The sequence below is a fragment of the Panicum hallii genome, chromosome 9 (assembly GCF_002211085.1).
Source record: "Panicum hallii strain FIL2 chromosome 9, PHallii_v3.1, whole genome shotgun sequence".
NCBI classification, from domain to species: Eukaryota; Viridiplantae; Streptophyta; class Magnoliopsida; order Poales; family Poaceae; genus Panicum; species Panicum hallii.
Genome location: NC_038050.1, coordinates 56,232,430 through 56,255,584, shown reverse-complemented (window position 1 = coordinate 56,255,584; position 23,155 = coordinate 56,232,430). Strand labels below are relative to the sequence as shown.

Here is a 23,155-nt window from a genome sequence, read left to right as displayed (position 1 = left end):
TCGGCGGAGTAAATGACTGGCGTCGCTCAGTTGCTTTGCTCGGATAGATCGTAGATGGACGGACGGATGGATTTCGTCACACTGCTGCTACTGTCAAAGAGAGAGAAATCTACCTTGATCGTTCATTCAGTCAGTCAGTCAGTAAGTATAGGATATTGCGACTGTCAGTGAATCTCCTGTCGTCAGAGAGCACTCAGCTCCTTCCCAAAGAGGAGCCCACAGCTCTCGGGAAATGCCGCTGCAGAATTCAGAGGTCAGAACAAGTCTCGGAACGTGACGTTCCGATGCGCCCAGGATTCTCAGTGGTAGATGTGGCGATCAGGATAAAAAACGGCGCAGTGATTCCCGGAACCATGCTCACAGAAACCTGACTACTACCTGAGAAAGGAAACAACACGGGAGAGATGTCACCTTGTCACTGCGCTAACGATGCGGCGCCTACCCAATGATCGGTGCTTACAGGGGCGGTGGTCCGTTGGACCATTGCACAGTCACGGCCTCGCCCCCGCTGTCTGGTCAGGTGCCTTCAGAAGAGACATGGTAACATGCCCATAGCCCGGCCTTCCTGACCACCGGTACACCGAGATCCAAGAGGCAGGGAGCGAAGATCTTACGGCGGCATCCGGGTGGGGCCCGTATGTCAGCCAGCCACCAGGCAGATCTACGCAGTTGTTTTTGGAACAGGTAACGCAAGTAGTTACGCGGCCAATTTGCTGACGGGTCATGATGGAGGGATGATGAGGGCAAGCGACGACAGGCAGCTAGCCTAGGAGATGCAGGTTTCTGATTGGGGAAAAAATGGAATAGAAAAACTGTTTCAGGAATAGGAACGAATGGTCTCAAATTTGTACAGCACTGTTCAAAGCTGTCAACTTCTGATCGGCATGTCGGATCCAGTTTTGCCTTTCTGGATAAGCATCTCGTACCATGCGTGCGTGCGTGCAAAAAAACATGTTCAAGCCTCGGAGCTGAGACCTGAGACTCAGCGTCCATGCGAGCGCCGTTTCTGAACACGAGAGGCTGACTCTGTGCAAGTCTATGATCAGTGTACATGGGGATGCAAATCATACAGGGTGTGTCCCGACCCAAATGAAGCATATGAAACAAATTTGGCATGTAGACACATGGATGGTCAGATTGTGTGGTATCTTAACAATCGAATCAAATTAAACCAAAGGGTGGCCAAATTTGATGGAAGGTACTAAACCCTGGTTATTGCAGGCTTTGATTAACGATGTCACATCTCTCAAAAGGGTAATCCAGATGGTCGTCGGACATTCAAACCGAACAGGAAAAAATGCACTGCAGCATGCGTTGTCGCTCGAGTAGATGGAGGCTTTGGAACCAAGCAAGCAGGAGATCGATGCCCATCGTCGCTGCTTAACCTGAAAATGTCACCGGGTTCTACCTCGCATTTACTCCCCATTAACATCCCCGGACGCCTGGCATTGCAGTTGCCACCAAACGAAACGAAACACATCGCCGTATTCAATGGAAAACGCCACTGGAAACAACAAGCAGCAGCTAGCAAAAGCGAACCCATGAAGAACATGAAAGTGCAGAGAGCAACGTCCTGTGATTTCTTTCCCCTCTGAAGAAAGGTAAAGGAAAAGGGCAGCAAGGACAAGAGAAAGAGAGATCGCCAGGGAGCCACTAGCAAGCAAGGCATGGGGACTGGGCAGTGGGAGGTAGAAGGACAGCACCATGACAAAGGGTCCAAGCAAGAAAGAAGCTGGTAGCATACAACACGAGCCCGGCAACAAGCTGTCTCCTCCGGCTGCCTTTCTCAAGATGCTGCCAACGCCCGTTTACTCCCAACCTGCCAAATCGCCAATGTCACGGAAACCTCTTCCCGTCGCTAGATTATGATCGTTGGCTCGCGGCCATGGATCGGCGAACGGAAACAAACGAGTGGCGACGGCGAGAGGAAGAAGATAACACGAGCGCGGCGCCAAAAACACTTCAAACCTGCAGCGACAAATCTCTGCGCTGGAAAAAAAGAAAAAGAGACGCGGGGGGGGGGGGGGGGGGGGGGGGGGGGGGCGAGACCGTGAACCTCCTCGCTCCGCTGTCACGGGGAGCCGCCCGGGCGACCGGCACCGTGCACGGGGAGGACGCGCACGGTGATCTGGCTGGCTGTGCTTTGGGGGCTTCCTGGTGTCCTCTGCACTTTGCAGTCGAGCAGAGGCAAAGAAGGAGAAGGTACATTGCTTGCAGAGCGAAGGGATGCAGCCATGCAGGAGAGGGAGGAGAGGAGCTGTTCCTGTTTGAATGGACAGCCGAAAGCAATATGTTTCTATACCATTTCGAGATTCAAACCCAAAAAAGCAGTGGTTTTTGTACTGATTTTTACACACAGGGCACCATTCCTGTTGCTACCACACCTGGCACTCCGGAAAAGCAGAGTAAAGAACGATGAGAGAGAGAAGCCTAGCGAATTAGCGCGGTGATCAACGAGGGGGTTAGCGGTCACGGTGGCTGGTTAGTGCTCTAGCCCGGGGTCGGCGGCTAGACCTTGTAGATGATGAGGAAGCAGGGGAGCACGGCGCGGCTGTCCAGGACCACCAGCTCGCCGTTGCCCATGTCGACGGAGTCGTAGCCGGCGGCGCCGTAGGCGTGGGCGTGGCGCGGGGACGGGTCGTTGGCGGGGCGGACGCGGCCGGCGATTACGCGGCACACCAGCATCGCCCTGCGGCCGGTGGCAGCGCCGCCGCAGGCGCCGGCGATGCTGGCGTGCGCGGCGCCGCTGCAGGCGAACGTGCGCACGGCGGAGGCGGACGCGCCAAGGCGGCAGGTGGCGACGCCCGCGCCGAACACCCCGCCGGGCGCGTCAGAGGGCGCGCGGCACTGGAACCGCATCATCTCGTTGCCGTCGGCGCCGCACCGCGCCGCGGCGCCATGCGCGCGCGCGGCGGCCCGCGCCTCCTCGAACCGCGCCACCGCGCGCGACGCGCTGTGGACGCGGAACAGCGCCTCCACCGATGGCTCCGGCGCCCCCGACGCGCCGCCCCACCCGGACGCGAAGATGAGCTCCACGACCCGCCGCGACGAGTGGCCCTCCGGCAGCTCCGCCATCGTCAGGAACGCCGAGGTCACGGGCGGCCCGGGCGCCGGCGACGGCATGAACAGCGCCCCCGCCACCTCCTTCGCCATCGGCTTCGGCTTCTTCTTGGGCCGTGGGCGCGGCTCCCGCGGTTCCCGCCGCCTGTCCCTCTCCCTCCCAATCTTCTTCCTCCTGGCCTGCTGCGCGTACGCCACGGCGTCCATCACGTCCGCCGCCGCCGCGGTGGCGCACGAGAAGGGGAGCGGCGGCGGCTTCTTGGCCGGGGAGGGCGCGACGGCGGCGTCGGTGACGGCGTAGGAGGACCTGCAGCTGAGCGAGCGCACCCACGCCGTCGCCATTGTCCGTCGCCGCAGCAGCTCCAGCTGAGACCAGCTCCTGTGGTTGGCTTGGGTGGGTGGTGGACTGGTGGTGGTGGCCGCGGACGGCTGGCTCGTCTCCGGGTGTTATTATGGCAGCAAATTTATGCACACCCCTCTGCCTGTGGGGCGCCGCGTCACTGACATTATTACACTGCACTTGTTGCACCAGCTCGCTAGTCTGCCTCCCTTCTATTGCCCTCCACTGACAGGTGGGGACATCCTCGATGGTCCACCTAGTCAGCGACTCTAGTCAGATGTGACAGGAGTAGCTTTAGTTTTACACCGCAGGTTCGTGCTGGATTTGGAATTTGGATGTGATTTGGTTGTTCCTTTTGAAATTTGGTTCCATTTGGGCTCATGATTTGTAGGGGGGATGGGGAATGGGCGATCGGGCCCATTTCGAGTGGACACGTTCAGGTCAGGGTGGGGATGATCATTTGGATTTGGATCCCTGCTACCCGTCTGCTGCCTCCGAGAACACCACCGCCCCCCACCACTTTCGCTGCTGATTTTTGTCTCTTTTTTAGGCGCTCTCTCTCTCTCTCTCTCTCTCTCTCTCTCTCTCTCTCTCTCTCTCTCTCTCTCTCTCTCTCTCTCTCTCTCTCTCTCTCTCTCTCTCTCTCTCTCTCTCCCCCCTTTTCTTTTCCGGAGCTGTGGTGGTGGTTCAGACGTTCAGAATTCAGTGGGCGCCTTCCTTTTCCTGCAAATTGTTGGTGCAGCTTCGTGCGGCACGCGTCGGTGAATTTGGTTGCTTGTCTGATTTCAAGGCGTCTACTACTACAAAAGAAACGCCTCTTTTGCGATTTTCAGGATATCTTTCGGTTGCTAGTGGACCCTATTTTTAGCTCTTGCAGCTGACTGAAAATGGGTGAAAGGGATACAGGAGCCAAGGGGGGAGAAGAACTTTGGATTCAAACAGCAGTGGGGCGGAGTGCAATTAACCACCAGAAAAAAATTTATGGACGTCAGTTACCGTATTCAAAATGGCACCTTTTTATTGTCCACTGTTCCCGCTTTTTCCCTACATAAATTGCGCATTCAGCATTTTGTGCTGGTGAGGGCAACTGATGATGAGTCCCCGGCTTACTGTACCCCATGTAGTCACTGGAGTACAGTCCCATCCACAACGATGCCTAAAATTTGGTAGTAGCACTTTGTACGATCATGTATTCACGTACGTAGCCCGATTTTGTGTATTTCCTGGGGGGGAAAAGGAAACTTGGCCTCTGTCATCAATTATTCTCGTGCACTTCTGCATGTGGCTTACAGTCAGCGGCCGGATGAGAGGAACAGGCACATTTTAGGCATGGCTCGCGGCAGAATGTCAGCGGCTACAGCAGCGGGCAACGAGGCGCGAGGATGATTCGACGGTTGGCACGTGTGGACGCTGACCAGCTCCAAAAATAATCCCGCGAAACCGTCGTTTCGTTCCGGGAACATTCGAGCTCGGCCGGTCCGGACGGCAGCATCCGACCAGATTGCTGGCCAGTTGCTAGTATAATCTCGCTGTATTTTGTTAACCCCGTACGTACGCGATCAGTAGGATATCGTCAGTTCACACGGATCGGGTCCCTCTCCACCAGCTCGTTTTTCTATTGGCCAGCTCCTCCAAGCCTCCAACCACATCAGGGAGGGACCCTGATCGGATTTTAGTGAAAAGATTAATTATTGGTTCTCGCCTGGTTGACAAAATGTAGCTTGCATAGCTGCATGCATGTGTAGTAAACGTGTTCGATACTTCGATCATCAGGAAAGGGGGAAAAAAAAGGAATTGTTGCGCGTGACAGACTTCCCTTGCACAAGAGACAAGAGCCCGGAATCTCTGAACCGACCGGCGACAGCCTAACGCAGGTGCGCGCGGCAGCACGCTACACCGTGCCACCGCCACCGCAACACGCAAATACGGCCTCGGATCGGGGTTTTTTTTTTAGTGGGGTCGCCTCGGATCGGATTAGCTGAGCGATCGCCTCATCTGCTTATGTTTTTTTTAAGGAAAAAAAATCGGTCCAGCAGATTTCGTTGCGTGATCATGCTTACGTTTCCCGATGGTCGAGCTCGAGCATGATACAGTTAGTTGACCGTGAGCCTGATGAGAAACGTGCAGGGAGAAGCCAAGTATGGTTGATGAGATCAACATGCCGATGGCAAAACGCATGCTGCTGCTTTCACGGCCTTTGAGGAGCCGGTCGATCGGAGCGCCGTCTTCTCAATGCTTTCCACGACCTGCCGGCCGGCCGGCGAGCCATCATTCGCCATTCCGGGGCGCATCGCAATCTGTCACCGGTGTTAGTTTGATCTCAATTCGGATCGGTCCAACGACCGATCCGAAATTGGTTACGCGCCCCGATCGGGGGTGCACCGCCAATCCAATGGCGGGTGGGCCCCCGTCGCGCAGCGCCACAATAAAAGGAAGGGTGGGGGCCGGGGCACGGAAGACGAAGTTCGCCGCTTTGCCTGTGAACCCACCTAAAACCCTAAAGATCCGATCCTAAAGGGTGGACGCTGAAGCGACGGGAAGCACCACCGCCGCCTCTGCATCCACGCCGGCTCCCCTGCATCATCACCGCCGACACTGCTAGACCTCACCGCCGCTCGTGCGCCCTCGTCCACAGCTCCGATCGGCTACCGCAAGACCATGGTCAACAACGTTGAAGCTGGGGCTTCAACCGGTGGTGCGGACCCTTTTCTATCCCTCTCTCTCTCTGTTTCTATCTAGATAAGCCAACGCCAACATTGTTATCTTATTGGGTATTACCGAGCTAATTACGATTAGTAGATCCAAAGGAATTTATCAACCGGAGCTTGCGTACTCTGCCAGAGGTGGTCTACTAGCTCCGAGCGCCGTGAAATCTGACCGCCGGGCCATGATGACCTCCGATCGGCGAGCTGCGCGCGCGCCGAGGGAGCCGGCCGATCATTCCCGAATCCATGCCTCGTTCCATCCCCGTCCGTCCGTAAGATCTCGACGAATGATTGCGGCATGAAGGTCGAGCTGCCTGCGTCCTACGCAGCGCGCATTTCAAACGACCACCCCTCCCCCATCAGTGTCTCCATCGTTGTTGCTGACGCGCCTGACGCTTTCCGCCATTGACGCCAATGCCTGAGAGCTCCAGCGGAAAGGGACGCTCGATCCGACTAGCGGCTAGCGAGCCGAGCTAGGAGCGCGCACCTAACGCGATCAATTCTGGGCCGGGACGTATCAGGCCGTGTTGTCTAGTCAGCGCATGCAAACTAGTACTCCTTTAGTAGTAACTGATTAACTGATTAATAATGGAGTGCTTTTTTAAAAAAAATTCACAGGTTAAATTGTGCTAATGCAGTCTGGAGTTTTGTTTCCTGGTATGGCAACTGGCTGATGGGCAAGGGCAGCGACCAGTGCGCCGGCCACCTAACCCGAGTTACCAAGCTGGGAAGTGTGGTTATTCAGTGAGTTGCCGTGTTGGTTGGCAGAAGAGCGCACATACATGTGTGTGCATGAAGTGTTATAGCAGAGCAGTGAGCACGCCGCAGTTGCACCCGACAACAACCAACTCCGTAGTCACAGGCCGGTGCCAGCCATTGTTTAGCTTAGCCGTTCTACGCGACACTTGATATCACAAGCTACCTGGTGCATGCCTTTGCTTTTGCTTGGCACCCAAGAGATTAAACCGGCTGCAGTAGCACACTGTTCGATCGATCGGCTCCCATGCGTAGAGTATTCAAGAGTAATGGAGAGCGCTACTTGCCACTCAGTCACTGTGCTTCCAAGTCTTTTCTGGTGGTTGGGTGCTTGGGTGCTCCTGCTGTGATCCGCAAGGAAGCCGCTTTACTTTCGGCTGCAGGCACAATTGCACAACCACGAAACGCAGACAGAGCAGATAGTGGCCAAGTACGTAGTTGCTTGGAGCAAAACGTTAGGGTACGCACAGGTTTAACGGCTATTACCCATCGATTCGATCAATGTCAGGTTAGGTGAATGGAGGACAAGACGCAGCCGTCCGTCGTCGCCGGTGAACGGGAGGCTCCGGCCTATGGTCTTCCGTCCCTGGTTGCTTCTACGGTAGTAGATTATTTTGGGCGGTGAAACGAGGAGGGGAAAGCTGGCACTGGCAGCTCCATCGTCGGTCTCCACTACCGGTAGTGCTGTGCTCCCAGAGTGCAGTCGTACAACGGCAGCAGCAGCCAGCAAGCCCGGCCCAGGTCGCAAAAGGCCAACGGGAAAGGCACCAACTTTTGCATTTTTGGCAGGGGGAGCGAACAAAGGCTAGAGGGCAGCAGATGGGATGGGAATATTCAAAGGGCGGTAAAATACTCGGTAAAGTTTTGTGGGGAGGGAGGTTGATAGAGAGATGGCAACAAAAGCAGCGCCACAAGCCCACAACGAACAAGAGACGATGAGGAGGTAGAGCCAAGGGACAGCCGGGGAGGGGGAGAAGAGAATGCACGAGATCGTCGGAGTAGCACGCACGCACGCAGTACTCGTGCCATGCCACTGCAGGTAAAGACGGCCGTGGAATTTCGTGCCGCGAAGTGTCTCATCGGAGACTGCAGAGCGCAGGCGCACCACTGCACCGGCCACCGGAGCAACGGAATGGAACATGGATAGATACGGATTTTGGGTTGGGCAGCGCAGGCGCAGCGACTTCCGAGGAGGCCAGGACGACGACGGCCGCCGTGGGCGGGGGCGAGAATGGGACACCGGGAGAGGGGGACTCCTCCCGCCGGCACGCGTACGAATGGACCTGCCTCTGCCTCGGAGTCCGTGGGAGCCAACTTTTTGTGGGGAGTGTTTGTTCTCGCTGGCCCAGAGCTCGTAAAAGAAAGGTGCCCGCCGCATCGGCCAAAAGGAAGCCAACATAAACATGCCTGCACGCTGTTAATCCTGGTACGGCTGGCTCCGTCCGGTGAGACGAAGTAGCGTGTATTTTGCGAAAAGTTCGGTTTACACCTTCGATATATTATAGAAATCCGATTTGTAATCTTCAACTACAAAATCTAATAACATAGACCATCCAACTATCGAAATCGGACAAGACCCTTAGAGTTGGTTTCGACGGTAATTTTATATTTTTCTAAAAAGTAAAAATTTTTATTAGATCTAAAAAATTAAAATTAATTTATTTTAAATCATAAAAATATAAAACTAGTACCAACTTTTTTTCTAAAAATGTAACTTATCTATTACAACTCTATTTGGCTCTGGTTTATTCAAAAATAATAGGTATAACTATAAACAACCAAATACTATGAATATAAAAATATTGAATCCGATTAACTGACAAGTATAGCGCCAATAAATAGGTTATATTTTTAGAAAATTTTTGATATCCATTTTTTATTTTTTGATTTAAAATGAATTACTTATGATTTTTTAGTTCAAATCTAAATATTTTTAATTTTTATAAAATGGAAAACCATGTTCGGAACCATCCAAAGGACTAAATTCATCTGGTTTTGATAGTCAGAAGGTTTATATTATTTGATTTTATTATTAAATGCTGAAAATCGAATTTTTATGATGATTTAAGAGTGTAAACCGGATCTTTGCCTCGAATTTTACGGAGAGGAGTAGAGGATGTACGCACGGAGGCAGGATCGTTCGGCACCCAATCGCGGTGCGCCGTACGTGCGTTACTACTACCTTTTTGCGACCCAAGTAGGCCCAGGGCTCGCCTCTCTCTCGTCTTATCAGGCTGCCGCACGGACTACTGGTCTGGATCTGAATTCATCACTGGCTACTAATCCAAAGACGAGTACTGTCAGGCTCAGATAACCACTGGTCTGCAGCGGTGAGGTGCCGATCGATCTGAACTTAGGGGCGTTCGTTTCCGGGTATCTAAATTTTAGAGGGGTCACATCAAAGAGAATCTTATCATTTAGAAGTATTAAATAAAGTCTAATTACAAAACTAATTGCAGAACCCTAGTGCTAATTCGCGAGACGAATCTAATGAGGTATATTAGTCCATGATTAGCGAACAATTACTGTAGCATCACTGTGGTAAATTATGGATTAATTAGGCTCATTAAATTTGTCTCGCGAATTAGCATCTAGCTGTGCAAAAAGTTTTATAAACAGATTTTATTTAGTACTTCTAAATAGCAAGATTCTCTTTGATGTGATGGGTCTAAAATTTAGATAGGAGGAAACGAACACGCCCTTAATTTCTAACGACGCTGCTCAGCGAGCCGGTGCCGCGCTTCGCACAATAAAGTTCTCCTCGGAATGTGACAGAACGAACGAACAGGACATGACATGCGCTTGCTCTGCTCACTGGCTGCATCTTCTACCGGCCGTCGGAGAACCGGGAGATAGGCAGATAGCCCAGGCCCGGCTTTCGACTCCTCGTCCTCAGATTTGTTTCGTTCGACGGGGGCTGTCCGATTTTGTCACCGGATTTACCCACCACGCCGCTCCCCGAGCCCAGCAGGCCAAAATTCCGGCCCAGAAAACGACAGCCGTGGATGATCGCATATTCTACAAGGCCCAAGTCTGATCGCAAAGCAAAACAAAAAGGCTCCAACAAAGAAGGGGCCGGCCCTACCCGTGGTTCCTAACCAGCCCACGAAACGGACCCCTATGTCTCGTCGGTCGAGCGACTGTACATCAGACCGTGAAACGTTGAAAAAAACCAAAGGAAAATAAATAGATGCGAGCTGTCGACCTTGTCGGGCGTCGAAGTGCGCAGGAGAGCCTTTATGATTGCCTCACCTTTTCGTACAAAAAACTTACGAGTCGCTCTGACGGCGGCCTGCGTGCACGATGGGTTCGGTTGCGTGCTAGCCCGCCGCCGATCCGGTCAGCCGGGAGCTTCACACCGACGGAACTCTACCGACGCGGCAAAGCAACGGCGACGAAGACGGCGGAGCACAGGTCACATGGGAGTTGGGGCGCCGCTGCCCGTGTAAAGCGAGGCAGCAACCACCGCGAGCGCACGTCATGGGAGCTCGCTAAGATTCTCCAGCCAGCGGCCAGCCCCACCACCGCCGGGGCCTGGCGAGCCGCGACGGCGGCGGATGGCCGGCCTTGCATTGCGAGCACGTTTTTCCTTGGACGGGCGGTGTCTTGCCGTGGCGCGCGGCCACAGGTCGGGCGGGCCGCGGGGCAACTGCTGCGTGCGCGTGGGATGGAGACGTTTGTTTGGCCGGGTGGAGTTTGTGCCTTGTGGTGGGCGGACGCGTGCAGTGCAGGCAGGCAGAGAGAGAGAGAGAGAGAGAGAGAGAGAGAGAGAGAGAGAGAGAGAGAGAGAGAGAGAGAGAGAGAGAGAGAGAGAGAGAGTCAGTCGGGCGTCGTCCAGTAGTTTGTTTAGGCCGCCGCTAGATTCGCGCGTTCGTCGTTGGTGGCTGCGACGTGCGGCCGTGGTCACGCCGATGCTCTGTTCCGAGCTGTTCTATCGTAGCGTAGTAGTGGTAGCCGGAGGACCGTGGACCAGGGGATGCTTCTTTTCCTCTCCTCTCTTCCTCTATATGGTACCGTCCATTTCGATGCATGCGAGTTGCACGTATCCTCTTCACAGGCATATCCTGTCGGAGCAACTTTTTTTTTCACTACCTCTCTCTAGAACTCGGAATAGATGGGCCTTGAAACAGTGGACACTAATGCGTCGCAGAGCCAGCCATGCCAACTGTATTTTTTTCACTGGCAGAGAGCCAACTGTCAGGTAGGCCCCGCTCGCCAGCGTGCCTACAGCCAGCCAGAGCCCAGAGGTCGTGCCCAGCTGCACTGCACCGTCCGAAATTACTCGCCCACCCGCCCGCCCGTTCCACTGACCGGACCAACCAGCCTGACCCAGCCCAAACGCGCACGGCACGGACGGCCACTGCCACGCGGGGCCCAACCGGCCAACCGCCCGCAACCAGGCCGGCCGCGGAACCACCCTGCGCAGCACGCATCCACCGACAGGCGGGGCCACCGCGCCGGGAACGCACGGGCCGGCCAGGCAGGCAGAGGCAGGGGCGCGCAGCGCAGGGCAGGCAGGACGCGCGCCGGCGCTGCCTTGCTCGCGAAGACGCCGTCGCCCTCGCGTGAGCCGCTTCGAACTGTTCTACGGAGGCGGAGGCGTTGGGCGCAAGGCTGCGAGCATAAAGCCCCAGCACGCCGCACCCGGAGCCTCCACCGTGAGTCCACGTCTCTCCTCGCTCCACTCGCCACCCAACGCAGACCGAATCCGCCGGCCGAATAGAGTAATCCCGGCCCGAATGGAGGCCGCGTGAGAGATAGAGAGAGCGAGCGCCCGGGGGGAGGAGAGATCGGGGCGGAGCGGCGATGCGGGCGTGGGAGATGCACCCGCTCTGCTGCCTCGCCGGGGAGTGGCCGGGCTCGGGCGGGGGGCTCGCGGACGGCGGCCGCTCCCCGCCGCCGGAGGCGGAGGGGGAGGCGCCGGCGGTGGCGGGCGTGCTGTACAAGTGGACCAACATCGGCAAGGGCTGGCGCCCGCGCTGGTTCGCGATCCGCGGGGGCGTGCTCGCCTACTCCAAGATCCGGCGCCGCGTCGCGGCCGAGCCGCACCCCGCCGCCGAGGCCGCGGGCGGCGTCAGGCTGATCGGGGTGGCGCGCGGCGCCGGGGGAGCGGCGGAGCGGCCCGTCGGATTCGTGCATCTCAAGGTGACGCCAGTCGAGCTCCCTCCCTCTCGTTCTCTGTTTCCTCCATTTTCGCCCACTCGCATAGTCGCGTTCGCCATGATCTCGTTGCCATTGCTTAGAGCGACTGCGCATTCCAGCGCCTTCATTCATCCCCCAAAACACTTGGAAACATCGCGCAAACTCATTCGTTGAATAGTGGAGCACTAGGCATCTCATCGCGCAAATCCTAGTATACTCGAAACGAACAGGAGTAGGGAAAAACTCTACTAAAAATTGGGTGACTAATTAGGCGACCTGGTCCGCCGCGATGCCTCACTCGGCTTCCGTGTCACGTCCGATCGGAACAGTCCAACAGACGAGCACAGGCGCAACTCCAGTCTCCAGCTGTAAAGTCGCACTCTCAGCACGGGCCATGTCGCCTCGTGCCGTACAGTCGTCACGATCTGCGGCGGGGATCACTTGCAAACACACACTCATCGCAATCGTGGAGTCGCAGTAAAGGAATGATAGAAAGTTACAAGCAATGGCTACCGCCTGTCGGATAAAGCGATGCCTTGTTTTGATTGGAGCTGGCCTTTTACAGCCTCAGCTCGTCGGGTAGTACCACTGCGCGGTGTGAAACAACAGTCTTTCCATCGACTTGCAACAGTGGCGAGCTTGTCCCGTTCCCGTGCTCCGTGCTCACAGCTCGGGGGATAAGGGGCCGGCCGCCGGCGAGATGTTTACGGGTGGGGGCAATCTGGGTTTCCAGCTGGATCTTGTACAAACGGCCTGATGGCGTGGCGCCTCCGTTTGTGTTGTATTTGGCGTCCGTGGGTTGGTGGGAATGTGAGGTGGTACGGATCACGCTGTCTCACTCTGTCCGTAGCCATTTGAAGGCTCATCTTTTTCCCGTCTCCTGAACGGTCCCTCGCCTGCTAGCTTCTGCTCTAGTCAATGGGCTGTTTGTCTTTTTGGCTATCTAGTTCTTTAGCTGGATGAAGCAGTGATGAGTTGGCACAGCTGTTGGAGGTTTCAGATATTATTTGAAGTGAACTGCATGACTGCAAATGTAACCATGGCGGTATGGCCATTTGGATTACGTCAAACCCTGAAGTTAGATCACTTCCTATTCTGTCATGTACAATGGGTTTGTAAATCTTTAGGTAGAAGAATGCATACCACAGTGTCATCCAGTAATTTCCATGCATGTAACAATTTAATTGCACCACTAACACTAGGCTACTTCATTTATGACAGCACAAGGCTTCAGTGACTGTGCTGCTTCAGTGCTTCTGAATAGAATGGTTGGTGATTTAATCATTCTCTTTATTTTTTTTTGTAGATATCATCATTTAGTGAAAGTAAATCAGATGATAAACGGTTCTATATAATTACTCCAACCAAAACACTTCAACTGAGGACTGGTTGTGCTAAGGATCGGGCGACTTGGATTGAAGCGCTTGTCACTGCAAGAAGTGAATATTCTTTTAATGGGGATTTATCGGGTGACCAGAATGATGCATCATTTTCCACAGAAAAGCTCAGAAATCGCTTGCATGCTGAAGGTGTCGGTGAGGCAATTATTAAAGACTGTGAGCAGATTGTTAATTCAGAATTTTCGCAGTACCAAACACAGATGAAGCAGCGTTGTGAAGAGTATTTAAGCTTTATTGGCAGTCTTCCACGCGAAGTTGAGGTAACATTTTCTTGGAATTCATTAGGCAAAATAAGCAGCTTATAAAGTTATATTCATGTTACAATATCTTATTGGTTATTCCACATCATAAAAACTAGTGTTGATATTACTTTAGAATTTATTTCCAAGTGATTTTGTTTGTTTCTCCAATAGGGTACTGGACGTGACCATACTGTATGGATTGATTTCTGTATATTCAGCAAGTTACAACCATATTCTCTTTCATTTGTGCTAACCTTGGTTTGATCAAGATTTCTTGTATTTAAGAAGATAGACATACCAATTCTAATTTACAAGCAAAACATACAGTCACATGTTTACTGAAACGGTTATTTGGACTGTGGTTGAAGTCGAACACTAAATTGTTGGGATGTTATCCATTGACTAGAAACTTTCTGCTGTTCGTGCAGGTAGTTAATTCAACAGATACAACTGTCACTGAGAAGCCACAGTTGGAGTTGTTCAAGCATGACTGCTCCAGCTCTGGAAAATGTAGTGGTACTTGATGTTCCTCTTGTTGCTCCTTTTTATTTCCTTTGAAAAATTGAGGGTCGCACAAATAAAAAGTTTACTTTGTAACTGTGCTTTAACTTTTTTCCCTAGCCATGATAAGCCTTTCATTTGTGTGCTTATATCCATTGGTCCATATAGCTGTGAAGCAATTCATTGCACAATTTTCTTGCATTACTGACGCTAGACTCATTTTCTTTATGAGCGATGTTTCAGTAGATGGCTTCTTTCTTAGCTTCATTTGATCATGTGAAGTGAAATTTGAGTATCACTAATAGTTTCCTGTCATGCAACCTGTAAAGATATATCTTAGATGCATTATTACCTACTCCTGGGCTATGCACCTTACGTTTTTCTTTACTTGTATTACCCTGAATATCAAATGGTTGGAATATCAAGAAATTGGCCGAGCCTGTGCATTATTATGGATTTATGGCTGTATTGGATGCATATTTTCCTTTCTTTTGCATTTTCTGAAATATGCTTACCGTCCCTACTTTTGTTTTCCCATCAGAATATAGCAACACAGAATCTTCAGATGATGTTGGCAAACAAGAGATTAGTGAACTATCAGATGGAGATGAATTCCATTTCTACGACACAAGACAAAGTTTCAGTGACTTTGCTGCAAGTCCTGACATGAGAAGGAGATGCCTAAACAATGGAAATGAAGATCATAGATCTATTGAGTCACTAACTACTGACAAGGCCAACGAAGATCTGTCATATTCAAAAAGGCGCACAAAGTTGCCTGAACCAGTAGAAAAGGAGAAAGGTGTTAGCCTTTGGTCAATGATCAAAGACAATGTTGGAAAGGATCTCACAAGAGTCTGCCTTCCTGTTTACTTTAATGAGCCTCTATCTTCTCTTCAGAAGTGCTTTGAGGAGTTGGAGTACTCTTATTTGTTGGATCGTGCATATGAATGTGGTTTAAGGGTATGTATGCTTCTCTACCTTCATGCTTTCCTCTGAGCTAAACACTTTCTTTTCTTTTGAATGAAAATCTGAACCAAATACCTAAATTAAACTACTTAGACCTGCTGAAACATTTATTGTTAGGCTTCTTCTTTAATACAATGATACTTGGTTCGCCTTTGTGTTCAAGGGAAAAAGCATTACTGTTGGGGGAATGGCCCAATAGCAGGGAATAGGCCAAGAAAGAGGCAAGGGCCAAAATGATAGGCATCGGATAAAGATTCTTCTCAAAAAAAAGGGCATCGAACAGAGATTTTTAAATTGGGAAATTTTACTTTCAGTCTTTAAAACATAGTACTTGACATTGGAGTCAATTTAGTGGCTAATGGATTTCATCTCATTCAGCATCATTTTCATGAATGTTGATTAGTGGTGTTTCTAGAAAGAACTCAACTACGGTGAGATGATAATTATATCCTGATAGCTTTGCCTTAAATAATGGAGCACCAAATCCTAAATGGCCAGGAAACTCTATGAAATCAGTTCTCACTTCTCAGGGAGGTACCTACATTTTGCAAGCTCTAAGGGTTTCAGTCTGGTAGGTGGCCTCCTTGACGGGAGACTGTACCAACCGTGCTATCAGTCGGTTCTCAGACTAGTGGTGTTTCTTTTGTATTTATATTTAATTCATTTGATAGTAATATCATAATTGTGCTTCTGCATTCAGGGGAATGGTCTGATGAGAATTCTTTATGTTGCTGCTTTTGCGGTCTCTGGATATGCTTCCACAGATTCTCGCCCCTGCAAACCTTTCAATCCATTGCTGGGGGAAACCTACGAAGCTGATTACCCTGAAAAGGGGATCCGTTTCTTCTCTGAGAAGGTTAGTTTGGTACCCAGCGTATACTCAATTGTCGTTTGCTCACTTAAGAAACCCTATTGAACATAGAAGTATCCTGAAAGAGGATTAGAGGAATCACGATAACATTGCTTACATGGATCTAGATTCTAAGACGAGTATTTTGACAGTTCCGTTGTGTATGAGAAAACATTTGAATGTGCTTGTTTTATTCTGGGCACCAGGTTAGTCATCATCCTATGGTCATGGCATGCCACTGTGAGGGGAAAGGTTGGAAATTTTGGGGAGATAGCAATCTTAAGAGCAAATTCTGGGGACAATCCATTCAACTGGATCCAGATGGTGTGTTAACATTAGAGTTTGATGATGGAGAAACTTTCCAGTGGAGCAAGGTACGAATTCCTCATCAACGGCAAATAATCAATGCTATTTACTTTTTATGATTTGAAACTATCCAACTTTGTTCCTCCAGTCTTTTTTTTGAAAGGAATGTTTCTCCGGTCTATCCTCCACTGGTTTTATGTACACTATCCAACTAATTTCAACACTCTCTGGATGTCGATTCTTTTATTACTGGAAAACGACTGCCCCTCTGCACATGTACACTCTGAGATCTGAAAGATATGTAATTAATTAGGCTTAAAATGTTTTTATTTTCATTGTCAGGTTACAACAACAATTAATAACCTTATCCTTGGTCGAGTCTATTGCCATCACCATGGCACAATGAACATAAGTGGAAATAGACAATATTCATGCAAGCTGACGTTTAAAGAGCAGTCTTTCCTTGATCGAAATCCTCGCCAGGTAAAGAAAGAAAAAGAGCAATCACGCATCAGACTGATGGGTCATACTAATATATCTAGCTCTATGCAAGGTTCAAGGAGTTGTCAAGGATGCTGATGGAACCAAGGTTGCAACCCTGACGGGGAAGTGGGATGAAAATGTGCATTGTATCATCGGTGATGATGCCTCTAAGGTGAAATCCCATGGTTCACACCAGAGTACTGGTGCCACTTTGCTGTGGGAGAAAAACAAGCCCTCAGCTAATCCTACTCGGTACAACCTGTCCTCATTTGCAATAACATTAAATGAGCTGACACCGGAGCTGAAGGTAGACATGGAACATACATATAACCAATCATTTGAGTTCTGTTAGCTCTGAACCTAAAAGGCTAAATCACTTTTTTTCTTCTTCTCTCTTTAAGGAGAAGCTTCCACCAACAGATTCGAGGCTCCGACCAGACCAGCGACACCTGGAGAATGGGGAGTACGAGAAGGCCAATGCTGAAAAACTGCGTCTCGAGACAAGGCAACGGATGGTTGTACTTGCACCCCTTGATTCTTTCTCTCTTTCTTTTTTCATTGTCCTACATTTTTCATGAATGCTATATCTTGATCACTGGCAGCTCCACTTGTGAATTTTTGGTGTACTGCTTGCACCATCAGATCTCACATGCAGAGGTTTTCTGCCCTAACTGAGATCATGTATATATCCTCGTCTGCAGGCAAGGAAGATGCAGGAGAGTGGCTGGAAACCAAGATGGTTCCAAAGGGGCAGCGAAGATGGATCATTCCGCTACGTTGGAGGTTACTGGGAGGCAAGGGAGCAGAGGAAATGGGATGGCTGCAGCGACATATTTGGCAACTTGTCTAGCAGCCCAAAGCTGCAACCATCCACTCTCTACGCTAGCTCAAGTATATAGGGATTAGGGCATGTTGTTTAGTAGGTGCTGACGTCGCATTAGTACATAAGCGAGTTTGAGTGGCTTCTCTCGTCTCTGTTGTGCAAAGGTTTGAGCTAACATGCTCTACTTGTCAATTGTCATATTGAACCCAAGGACATTCAAGCATAACCCAAACTTTTGTGGACATTGGGATGCTTATGAGAAATCTTGCTAACATTACTGCTAAAAGAATTTTCAATGATACCGTTTTTGTTCTTTGTATTCCACAAGGACGCGTTTGCGTATTTGGTGCTCATGTTGTTATTCTGGTGGATGCCTATATCTTTGGTGATGCTGCCAAGCTTGCGTTTTGAAAGGCTCACCGTTGGAGTCGGCACTGTGATCTGAACTTACTCAAATTCTCTGCTAAGCTCAAACGTGTCTATACACATGCCTTGTTTGTTTCTTTGGGCTTTTGCTCGGCTAATTCATCCGTGTAGCAGGCAAGCAAAGCAGTGATGACGAATCAACAAGCCAGGACTAGTTGGTTCCACTTCCAGCAGCAGAGCCAAGTTATACATTTTCTGATCGTGGGCCATCTGCGGTGGGCCATATGTAGGCTGCCGCGGTAGTTTTCATTGGGCCTAGTGGGCTCCGATCTCCACGTCTCGCGGCGTACTACACTGCTGGACTTCTGGGCCGGCCATAATCGGATTTAGAGATCCAGCTTCGCGCGTGCGCGGGATTCCTGTACATGTTCCTGAAGATATTTTCTTCCCCACTTCCGCTGTTTGATATTCCTGCAAGTAATCTCGTCTGTTGGATCCCCATCTGTCACTTTGCCTCAACCCTAGCTCCTGACCTCCTGTTGCCGGCTCCGCCTCCTTCCTCAACCCCGTGCATCACCGCCGCCGCCGCGCCCGCGTCTCCGGGCACCACGCCCGGCCTACCCTGCCGTCGCGCCCCGCTGCCCTGCGCGGCCGCTGCTGTCGCGCCCGCGCCTCCGAGCTCGCGGCCGGCCTACGCCGCCGTTACGCTCGGGTCCCGCGGACCTACGCGGCCACCGCTCCGCGCGCGCTGTCCCGCCCCCCACGCTGCCGTCGCACCCGTGCACCGCGGCCCTGAGTGGCGTGCAGCCCCGAGCCCCCACGCCGCCGCCGGTCGCCGGAGCCGGAGAAGAAGGCGCGGCCGGCGTCTTTTTTTTTTTTTAAAAAAGTTGAAAATATATGAAAATGTTGGTTCAATATTTTTGAAATGTTGGTTCAACATTTTTTCAGTTTCCAAATGTTGAGGTTCAAGAATTTTTTAGTAAAATATTGAATGGGCCGTCAGCTGGGCTTTGGTGGGATTTATAGGTAGATTACTTAATCATCTTCCACAAGATATATAGGAGCCCCGCGCGCGCCCTCATGCTCACTCTGTCAATCGTTCAAGACTAGACCACCACCGCCCGTTGCCAGAAGTTTTTAGGTTCTACTCCACTTGCGAATGAATGTCAACTGAAATAGTATTTGAATAGGGGCTACAAGTCGTATAACAAGCCGTGCCACTTGTCGGTTGGCACGCGCAAGCTATCACATTGTCCCGTCCAATCGAACACCAACAGCTCGAGAAGGAACGTGGATTGCACAATAGGCCCAACCGGCTTAGCAAAGAGTAGGACTCGCAAGTTCCAGGCCATCGATCGATCTGATATGCGATTGGACCCGGCTTGTACATTCATCCATCAACGCCATCCTATCTTACCTGTCACTCCTCCGTTCACAAATATAAGAGACTTTTTGTGTGTTTGAAATTTGTCGACAAGGATTTTTGAGTAACCACTAGACCCAACCCCCACAAATTTGATGAGTTTCTCTTTCCACACACAAATTAAGAGCTGACGGCCTTAGATGACACTCGACACCCACGGTCCGCCGAGTAGGCTAGATTGAGGAGCATGGATACGTTTTCCATTCCTTGCAAGTCCATCCTATAAAATCCATGTTTGTGGACGGGAGTACCATGGATGTGCACGCAACGTCATGACATACTGTACGTGCTCGGTCATGTCCATGCGCGCTCTCGTATCGGTATCGTACATAGATATTCCGTTGGCCGTAGACCCATTAGCTATACCAACTATATACAGAATAACTTTTATTATTTATTTAGATATGCTGTAGCTCACATCTCCGTCAGGGCATCTCAACGTAAGACCTGTCACCTGTCCGGCTGTCCCCTGTTAACACATAGGATCGGCAACTTCATGATTAGGGCCCTGTTTAGCCTGTAAACGCTAGACAGGGCCCAACCCCTACAAAGCCGTAAACGCAAAATTTTTAAAGAAATTTTGCTAATTTAAAGTACTAAATGAAGTCTATTTACAAAATTTTTTGTATGGATGGGCTGTAAATCGCGAGACGAATCTAATGAGCCTACTTAATCCATAGTTTGCAACAGTGATGCTACAGTAACCATCCGCTAATTATTGCTTAATCATGGATTAATTAGCATCATTAGATTCGTCTCGCGATTTACAACCCATCTGTGCAAAAAGTTTTGTAAATAGACTTCATTTAGTACATCAAATTAGTAAGATTCCTTTGCAAAAAGTTTTTTGCGTTTACACCTACGGAAACTAAACAGGCCCTAGATTAGAAGATGTTGTGCATTGCCAACATTAACCGAGTGACAGAGAGAGAGAGAGAAGGGGCACTGAGTATACCTTCGTGCCCTTGCGTCGCAGCTGACGACGTCGTGCCCGCATTGGTGATGCGGTGCAGGAGCTCGCAGTGGTCGAGGCGAAGGCGTTCGTGCTCGCGGTGGCCGAGGTCCAGGTCGCGTCCACAAGCTCGGGGTCGAGGGCGGAGGTGTGGACGATGGCCGGCGGTAGTGCTTCCCGCCGCTGCCGCGCTCTGCTTAGATCGGATAGGTTTTTACTGCTGGTGGGGTGGCGGCAGCCGGTGAATCTCGTGTCTCGTGCCGTTGGCCCCCACCTGTCTTTATAGCGCGACGCGACGGGGGACCACCAGCTAGGGACGAGCTGGGGCGCCCCCGATCAAGGCGCAGAGGTGAGGTGGCCCATCGGGCCCGATGATCCCGGAGATCAAACTAACAGTCTCCCCCTTGATCTCACCCTGTACTTTTCTTTTACTTTTACTTTTTCACGTTTCGTCATAGATTTGTGTATAGAGCATGCCTTATCGTCACGTTCATCTGTCGATAGATTCAGCAGCTACAATTTACGCTTCCATTCAGAGACGGATTCTTTAACCTTTTGGGCCCTTGTCGTCCGAAGATCACAGGCTATCCCTTAGCCCTAAGCCTTTCGTTAGCGGATCCGCAAGCATTTTCACTGTGCTTATATGCTCGAAATTTATAATCTGATCTCGAACTTTATCTTTCACAACATAATACTTTATATCTATATGTTTGGCAGCACCACTCGTCTTGTTTTTGTGTGCGTACATTACTGCGGGCTCATCATCGCAGTACAACTGTAATGGTTTAGATATATCATTAACCATTCTCAGACCGGGTATGAACTTCTTTAGCCAGTTCACCTGCCCTGTAGCCTCATAACATGCAACAAACTTGGCATACATTGTGGACGATGTAGTGACGGTTTGTTTGCAACTTTTCCACGATATTGCTCCCCCGGCAAGGGTGAACACATATCCTGACGTGGATTTTCTATCATCTCCTGCATAATCGGAGTCTGAGTATCCTACGATACGCAGAGATTCTGTTTTTCTGTATGTTAACATGAGGCCTTTGGTTCCTTGCAAATAGCGCAGAACCTTCTTTACTAACTTCCAATGTTCTGGTCCTAAATTACTCTGGAATCTGCCAAGCAACCCGGTAACGTAAGCTATATCAGCGCGTGTGCACACTTGTGCATACTGTAAGCTTTCCACAGTAGAAGCATATGGTACCATTTTCATTTGATTGATTTCATATTGAGTCTTGGGGTATTGAAATTCCCCATATCCGTCACCCTTAACTATAGGTGCAGGTGAGGCACTGCATTTATGCATGTTGAATTTCTTTAGGATCTTTTCTATATATGTCTTTTGAGACAGTCCTAATACCCCTTTCATTCTGTCTCGATGAATCTTGATTCCTAAAACGAATCTTGCTTCACCAAAATCTTTCATCTCGAAATGCGAGGATAAAAACTTTTTCGTTTCTAGTAGCAGACTGACATCACTACTTGCCAGTAGGATGTCATCCACATACAGGATTAGGAAGATACACTTCCCATTCTTGAACTTTGCGTAAACGCAATTGTCCTCAACATTCTCTTTAAACCCGAATTCTTTTATTGTTTTATCGAACTTCAAGTACCACTGTCTTGAAGCTTGCTTTAGCCCATAAATCGATTTCTTCAGACGGCATCCCAATTTCTCTTTACCTTCCACGACAAAACCCTTCGGCTGTGCTATGTAGACGGTTTCATCTAAATCCCCGTTCAGGAATGCTGTCTTCACATCCATCTGATGTAATTCTAGATCATAATGAGCCACAAGAGCCATTATAATTCTGAAAGAATCTTTATATGAGACTGGAAAAAAGATCTCATTATAATCAATTCCTTCTCTTTGTGTGTATCCTTTTGCCACGAGTCGTACTTTAAATTTATCTATATTCCCTTGGAAGTCATATTTAGTTTTGTAAACCCATTTGCAGCCTACTGTTTTGGCTCCTTTAGAAATTTTCTCTAAGTCCCACACTTTATTGGTACTCATCGATTTTATTTCATCTTCCATGGCATCAAGCCATTTCGATGAGTATTCACTTCTCATGGCTTCTTCAAATAAAGTGGGATCATTCTCCATTTGAATTTCTTCGCTATTATAGACTTCATAGTCTTTAGAAATAGCGGGCTTTCTTGTTCTTTGAGGTCTCCCACGAGTCTGAGCCTGCGGTGCCTCATCTATTTGGGGCTGCTGTTGCTCCCCTTCTTGTGTGGCAATGGGCTCGTCAGTAGCCTGATGAATAGGTTCCACTTCCTCATTCATCGTTACCACAGAACGAGCTACTACAGGTGTTGGCATCGCAATGACTTGCACTGGCGGTGCAGACACAGCGGGCAGCGGGAAGAAAGATTCCTGAATCATGGGATTGGTGTATACACCCGCTTCTCCTCAAGATCAATCTTTCTAGCTGTGCCGCTCCCCCGGATCATTTGATCTTCAAGAAAGACTGCGTGTCTCGTTTCTACAAATTTTGTGGATCTGTCTGGGTAGTAGAAACGAAAACCCTTTGACCTTTCTGGATAGCCAATGAAATGGCAAGATACTGTTTTGGAATCTAGTTTTGCAATGGTCGGGTTAAATACTTTTGCCTCAGCAGGACTCCCCTACACCCGCAGGTGATTCAGTGAGGGTACTCTTCCTGTCCACATTTCATACGGCGTTTTCGGCACCGATTTACTTAGAACTCTGTTAAGAATATGAATGGCGGTTTTCAGAGCCTTCATCCATAAACTCACTGGCAATGTAGAGTAGCTGATCATGCTTCGCACCATGTCCATCAGGGTACGATTGCGTCTTTCAG

General features: G+C 50.2%; 2 protein-coding genes across 3 annotated transcripts; one reads left to right on the top strand and one right to left on the bottom strand.

Annotated features, from left to right (window-relative positions):
• Window positions 1-2,260: 2,260 nt before the first annotated feature.
• On the bottom strand, window positions 2,261-3,580 carry LOC112876185. Its single transcript, XM_025940239.1, has one exon. It carries the CDS (start codon window positions 3,400-3,402, stop codon window positions 2,509-2,511), a length of 894 nt encoding a protein of 297 aa, XP_025796024.1. The 5' UTR covers window positions 3,403-3,580; the 3' UTR covers window positions 2,261-2,508.
• Window positions 3,581-11,478: 7,898 nt separating this feature from the next.
• Window positions 11,479-17,901, top strand: LOC112876427 (oxysterol-binding protein-related protein 2A-like). 2 transcript variants are annotated; one of them, XM_025940535.1, is made up of 10 exons: window positions 11,479-12,006; window positions 13,310-13,663; window positions 14,074-14,161; window positions 14,688-15,109; window positions 15,816-15,971; window positions 16,172-16,339; window positions 16,614-16,754; window positions 16,825-17,061; window positions 17,156-17,269; window positions 17,456-17,901. In XM_025940535.1, exons 1-10 carry the CDS (start codon window positions 11,668-11,670, stop codon window positions 17,651-17,653), a joined length of 2,217 nt encoding a protein of 738 aa, XP_025796320.1. In that variant the 5' UTR covers window positions 11,479-11,667; the 3' UTR covers window positions 17,654-17,901. The 2 variants fall into 2 exon arrangements, with proteins under 2 accessions (XP_025796320.1, XP_025796321.1); XM_025940536.1 differs by lacking the exons at window positions 11,479-12,006; window positions 13,310-13,663 and having other exon boundaries at window positions 14,085-14,155; window positions 17,456-17,896.
• Window positions 17,902-23,155: the final 5,254 nt, after the last annotated feature.